This window comes from Cyrtonyx montezumae, unplaced genomic scaffold (assembly GCF_038088225.1).
Source record: "Cyrtonyx montezumae isolate F1298 unplaced genomic scaffold, pur_monq_1.0 scaffold_11, whole genome shotgun sequence".
Lineage (NCBI taxonomy): Eukaryota > Metazoa > Chordata > Aves > Galliformes > Odontophoridae > Cyrtonyx > Cyrtonyx montezumae.
In genome coordinates, this window is record NW_027071837.1 from 15,771,404 (window position 1) to 15,778,394 (window position 6,991).

The window sequence follows — 6,991 nt, forward strand, 5'->3', positions numbered from 1 at the left end:
GGAATACAAAAGTTATGGTGGTAATTACATGAATAGTTTCAGACATACCTTATTTTCAAAAGCAGTCTTGTAAATACTGTTACAGAAGTAATTTAAGACTAGCACATGTTAGCACTTCAATCTTCGTGTCGTAATTTGACTTCGGAATTAGACTGAGAACACCTCTGCCACCATGTAAAGCTCCCAGGAATGGAGCACGCAGAGCAGCACTGAGACACAGCACTGCACACAGTCAGCAAAATACAAGTGGAAAAAAGACACTTCAAATACTAAGAAATACTTCCAGAGGCAGAGTTATGAACAGTAGGCCTTAATGTTTCCTTAGTTTATTAAATAATCCCATGGCACAGTCTGTTTTCCATAGACACAACTTTGGGTACGCAGTCACTGAACGCAGCGGCGCATCACTCCAACTCAGTGCTGGGTGGGGACACCTGTGCAGCAGTGCCCACAAGCTGACATCCCTCCTGAAGCTCCCTGTGGCTCTGGAGCTACATTTTGCTATCGTGCCTTTGTTGAACAGTGATTCTGTTTCTGCTCTTAAAACAAGGTGCAAACGGGCAGCAGTGCACCAGGCACCAACGGGCACACGCTCCGTTGGGAGCACGGCCACCACTGCTGGAAGTGCCACTGCACAGAGAGCAATACCAGTGTTGGTAGGTAGAAATCTGAGCTTCTATATATCCTTAAGTTATGATCTAAGATAGAAGACTTTATAGTCCACGTATGACTTTACGTTCTTAAATCCTACAGATAAATGCTTCTTAATAAGAAGTATTCTTGAAGTAAAATACTGAAGTTTAATTTAATAACAGCATTAACATTTTTCCACATTCAATAAACAGGGCAGTGAGATGCTAAATCAGAAGCAAGAAATTCTCAAGTGTTTTGGAGGTTTTAGAAACGGCACTGATTATACTTCACACACATTTTACATTACTCTTTTTAGAGGAGCACAAACGTAAACAATCCTCAGCTTTTTCCTCCTCTTCGTTCCAAAGTCCACGCAGGATCTTTCCCATCAGACATCTCAAGTGACTGAAGACTTGGGTTGAAAACAAACCAATTAAAAATCGCAATAAAAAGAAATCTAGAAAACTATAGCAGCCTATCAGTACTTTTGCATTCACTTGTTTTATTTAGCATTGCCACAGAACAAAATAATTTGTACATTCAGTCACATTAAAAACAAGGAATTACAAAGCAGTCCACATTTAACCTAAGTGCATTCCCTTGGAGTAACACAGTTCCTTTCATTTCACTTGTATGTCTTCATATGCCAAAGACCATCGTTTAAATAGTGGATATTTTCAATACCGATCCCTTTGTTAACCTTCTCACTGTTGAAGAATGAAAGCACAGAAGTATAAGGTTAGAGCAACACAGAACACCACATTCAAAGTACAAACTGCACTTTAACTGATTCATCCAATTGGAGCACAGGTGGTGGTACAAAAGCACGGGGTAAGTGTGTCAGGGATACAGAATTTGACCTCATGGTTCCCACTGTGCCACAGAATCCAATGCATGTGAGCTGCTTCGCTTCTACTTGCAAGATGCCCACCTATTAATAAAGGGCTACACATGCTAAAATAGCACGACAAGGACTTGCAGCTTTTTATGCACAGATTTTCCTGTATAACATGAATCAAGTAAGCTCTTAAAAACAATGGTTTTGTACATCTGCGTTGGCTTTGTTTCCAGTTGATGAATTCCATGGAGAAAAGATCTAGTTTCATCACAGAACTGATTATTCTAGGGCAGAAAACTTTAAATCCCCAGGAAATCAAGAAGGAAAACACCTCTGCGTTAATTCTACTAATGCATCACATATCATAATGTAAAAAGATCTAAATCTTGCTGTTTCTCGATTTTCTGTTTTAGATTGTATCACAGGAAACAGCACACAGCTGCACAGAGCAGCACCATTCCCACTTCCTCTCCAGTTTATGTTGCTTCCCACTGGAATATGATATTCAAGTGCACTTGCAGTCAGGATTCAGAATACCCAGGCTTGCAATCATCACAGCAGATCTCTGCACATGTAGGGTGTAGCTACATGTTCCTCCTCTCAATCTTTTCACTGAGTCTATCAAAGGCACTGCAAGTCGTTCACAGGAATAAAGATCCACCAACGACAGCAGGTCCACAGCCAGGCTGCTGCAGTGCCATTCTATCCCTGTCCCCTGGAACACATCCCCACCTGCCCCTGTGCTCCCATTGCTGCTCATGACCACACAGTAACACAGTACAGAAAACAATCCAGTCTACAATTATCCCCACAAGAAAGAGCGGTTTGTTCTCATCAGAACCTGCTTTGTCACCCACACTACGGCCAGATGGGGCTGGAAGCAAAGCAGCCCAGACCTACTGAGGCTGCTTCATAAGAAGGCTGCAAGATACATTGACAAAAAAATGCCTTATCTCCCAATTTTGGATTATCAGAATGCAAAGAATAACCAACATTCTTCTCAGTTTTCTCCCTTCTCTTCATTTCACTTGATGTTTACCCCCAAGCAGATCTCTACATCTCACAAGCAGCTTAGCTAGCAAGCATTTTAGGCAGGAATGCTGCCTGCAGGTCCAAAGAAAAAGAAAAACAAAAAAGACCAGCTGCTCACCAAGTACCAGCAGGACTTCAGCCTCTGCTGCCCTTACAGAAAAAATAAACCAATCACTTGAAGCATTTCAGCATGCTCAGATCCAAATTACATCTCTTAACCAGAAGAGGCAGTAAACACTCACAGGTATTCCTTCGTTCAGCAAAACCTTTGAGAAAGTATTATCAGAGCGTAAGAAATACTGACATTCAGAGACACTGCTGAAGTTGTCTGCCAGTCTGTATTCACATCAAGTATTCTGACTCTGGTGAATAAATAGCTAGGGAAGACACTCCTTGCCTCCTTCTCCCAGCTTAATGTTAACCAAAAAAAAATGAAAGCTTAAATAAATGCTACACATAAAAGAAACACACTGCAACAGTGATTCAGTAACCTTGACAGCAGAGCTGAAATTACAGACTAAATAAGAAATTATGATATGGGACAAGTCATATTTCATTTTTTACAACACTTACATGTCATCTGCTGACATCTTCATGACTCCCACGCATAATGCATGTTGTTTTCCCTCTGCCATTATTGCCTGAAAATTACCACTAAGGAAAACAGGTTTTATGTTTGTTTTTTTTTAAGTTATTACTGAAAAATAAAAGCAGTAACAAGTAACATGAGGAAATCACTTTCCAAAAAAGCATCCAACTCCCCAGTTGAACTTCTGTCCCTTCAGTAATCATAGAGCTCTTGAAGGTAGCAAAACAATGTGCTGCATTTAACAGCTGAATCAGTGCAGAGTGTGAAGCACGGATTCATGAACTTCAAATAGCAACTACACAGTGAGCTCCCAACACCACGCTCCATATCTTCTTTACACCTAACACATGCAACAGACTCTCTCATTTTGGAAGACAGCTGCAGCTACACACGGGGTCATTTTAGATCACACAGTACAGAAGAATTAAGACGTATCTAAAGAAACCTAGAAGGTAACAGAATCAGACATCCTTCTCAAAGCTTGGCAACACATAATACTAAGTACACATCTCCAACCACATCTGAAGAGCATTAACAGCTGCAGAGGTCGGCACTGATGCTGAATTTGCTCAGTCCCTTTCTCAATAATGCACTCCCTAACAAATGAACTGTATTATTCTATAACTGAAGGAGATAATTCATTAAGGAGACAGGGGAATAAGTCATACCCTCATCTCTTTTTGCAATTCTGCCTAACATCACAGAGGAGCTCCTATTACCCATTACATTAATGGAAGAGCTTATCATCTAACCAAGCACAACAGGAATAGTTAATTTTGAGGGGCTTTGAAACATCACATCAGGTAAAAAGAATGAACAATTTGAATTGTTCCAAATAACATCCAAAGCTTTGCAAATCTTTTCAGATTACTAGCTATTCCATGAAATAATATTCCACACCAAAGTAATTCAGTTTGCAACCAGCTGAGAACATAGACATAGAAATTTAACTCAGAAAGAAGTAATTCATAATTAAAGAAGGATACAACAACAGTATCAACTGCAGCAGGGTAAAGTTTTGCTCCAGGAGACGTCAGGCCAGGACACATTATGTTAGCTCCACTTAGTACAAATTTAATGGCTCCTTTATCAACTTGCTGATGTGGTAGAATAAATGGATCTGGGGGGGGAAGATACAGCATTACAATTAATACATTAGGATAACAATATGAATAATTCATTATCAGAATAGGACAATTAGATGTATAATGTGTTGCATGGGCAGAAAAGTTCAGAAACAATTAGCAGAGCTCCGCCTGGGCAGCACTGAAAAAACAGAGGTACTGTTTTCCCTGATTAGATCTTTGTTCTGAAAACCAAAGGATGGAAATCTCAGAATCAAATACAGCCTATCCCTCCATCATGTGCACACAGTCCTTAAACTGATTAACAGTTTCAACAAGCTTCCCCAAAGAAAACAATTATTGAAGTGCCTACATCCTAAGGGATCTTAAATCCCTTAAAAAATAACAAAATACCCACATAACTTCTTCCATTAAAAACAAACACTTCACTGGTAACAGGACAAAATAGGCAAAGGCAGACAAAATTCATGAAGACTGTTAGCTCTCAAAGGCATTCTCAAAGTTTGTGCAACATCAAGTATTTGAGATGTGGCTTTCAAATACAGATCAACATTTTATGGACATCCAAAGCCATTCAGAGCAGTAACAGAACAGAGCAGAACAGCAAGAGCAGATAAAAAGTTAATCCAAGAAATTACATTTTAAAAAGCAAAAACCATGAAGCATAAGTTCTAGAAGGAGGCAAGCATTTATTGCATCATTAAATTCATGGTTAAAGACTATTTTTGCAGTAAGAACTGACAAGCATTTAAAGACAGCAAGAAGGGTCTAAAAAAGGACTTGAAACAACAAAGGGTACCAGGATTAACAACAAGAAATTCAGACTCCGCTAGACAAATCACTCTGCTCAAAGCCCCACAAGAATTCTGCTATGTAATACCTAACACTCAAAGATCAGATTATTTAACATACAGAATTACATTCATTTTGGTCAAAAGAAGCCACATAGGCACCTGAAACAGAAATACAAGTACAGCTGGAAGCGTGTAATACATCTTTAAGATCTGTAATGCATGTGTGCACTGAATGAATACTAAGAGTTTTTAAACTCAGTTGTACACAAGTCTCCTTGATTCACACACTCACCCCTCTACTCCCACCACCATTCTCAGGAGACTTACATTTGTGAAGTAACCTTAGAGTTGGGTAAAAAATCCCTTCTCTTTGTCTGAAGAACAGCAATTCCCCATTCACAGTGAGGATTTCTATATGTTCATGACTGTAAGATAAAAGAAATGTATCTTTAATAACCACTTAGCTCTTCTGTAAATTAAATGCTTCACATATTCCAGACAATCTTGGCAACTGAGGATAATCAAGGCAGTCAATTAACAGGAAAATTTAAAACTAAAAATACCAATGCTTTCCTCTTCAATATTGGCCTCATTCACTATTCCCTCTCCTTAAAAGTTCTGCAGACAGACAGGCAGCTGTTCACAAAAGCCAGCAAAAATATCCTATCCTCTATTAAAAAACAAAAAGAAAGTCAACCAAACTATATATAGAAGTCCAAATTAAATAATTAAGAAACAACTGGAAGCTATCTAAACAAGTTTGATATTCTGAAGCCACAAAGCTGAACACTTCCCTTCAACAACAAGCTAATCCCCAGAGTTGCTGTACACATTGGATGTTCACTACCAAGCATGGTTTTTGTTTTCCTTAAGAACCCTATCTGCTCTCAACAGCACAGTGACCGCACACAAACTTTCTGGTTCGCTCATAACATGCACTGTTGAGAATGGTTATATGCCTTTTAAAGCCCCCAGGCCCCTGTCCAGTAGAAAGCAAACATATAAATGAAGCAACCCAAGCACTCTGTAAATGGAGATTAACCAAAAATAAAACTTACCATCTTACTATTTTGACAGGGTCTTTCTTTGGCATAATTTGGTTTAGCCATGGTTCAATAACAGGAAATTGGTCTATCAGTTGGTTCTTAATACCTTTAATTACTGAAGTCTTCAGCTGGATACAGTTCGATACGTTCTCCTTTTCATCAAATCTGCCAAACAAAAGCATTTCAGAAACACAGAACTCGCTGCTCAACGACGCTGCATTTACGCAGCATTCTCAAATAAGCTCATTAGAAGAAGTTAAAAGCGTTGCACGCCTCCAACTTTGAGGTACGCGTTTCCACGAGCCGTAACACCGCCCCCGGACGGGGTGAGCAGGGGTACCCGTTGCCGGCCCGAGCCCTGAGCGCACACACGAGGCTCCCAGTACCCCACGGCCCATTCATCAGCTCACCGGGCACGTTTTGCTGACAGCAGCACCGCTTACAGCCCCGGTCAAGCACACTTACACAGTCCCCCCCAAAGTTTCGACAATGGAACGCCCCAAATTCCCTTTTTTCCTTTCCTCTGACATCAACGAGGCGGAAGACAGAGCCCGGGCCGAGGCCGAGGACGCACCCAAGGCGGCCGCAGGAGCTGGGGAGAGTGGGGCGGGGCCCTCCCACAGCGCCCCGGCCGCACCGCTGCGGCGGACGGAGTCCCGGGCCCGGCCGAGCGCGCCCACCAGGCCCATACCGACCTCCTACAACCGGCCCCCCCAAGCCCCACTCACTTCTTGAACATCCTGGGGCGATGGGCGCCGGGCGAGAGAGAGCCTGTGCCGGGCGTGGACCGGCGGGCGCGGGGCGGGCGCGGGGCGGGCTGCCGGGCCTCCGCGCTCCCTCACACGAGGTCCCGGCCCTCCCCCTCCGCGCCAGCCGGAAGCGCCGCGCTTTACGGCCTGTCGCGCCGCTCCATGACAACGGAACGCGCGCAGCGTCACGACGCCGGGCGGGACTACAGCTCCCAGCGGGCCGCG

General features: G+C 42.4%; 1 protein-coding gene across 1 annotated transcript; it reads right to left on the minus strand.

Moving 5' to 3' along the window:
- Positions 1–1,115: 1,115 nt before the first annotated feature.
- On the minus strand, positions 1,116–6,906 carry MCTS1 (MCTS1 re-initiation and release factor). Its single transcript, XM_065729673.1, has 6 exons — positions 6,746–6,906; positions 6,030–6,182; positions 5,299–5,396; positions 4,079–4,212; positions 3,077–3,144; positions 1,116–1,340 (listed from the first exon to the last, which is right to left on the minus strand). The coding sequence occupies exons 1-6, from the start codon at positions 6,754–6,756 to the stop codon at positions 1,259–1,261; spliced, it is 546 nt and encodes a 181-aa protein (XP_065585745.1). The 5' UTR covers positions 6,757–6,906; the 3' UTR covers positions 1,116–1,258.
- Positions 6,907–6,991: the final 85 nt, after the last annotated feature.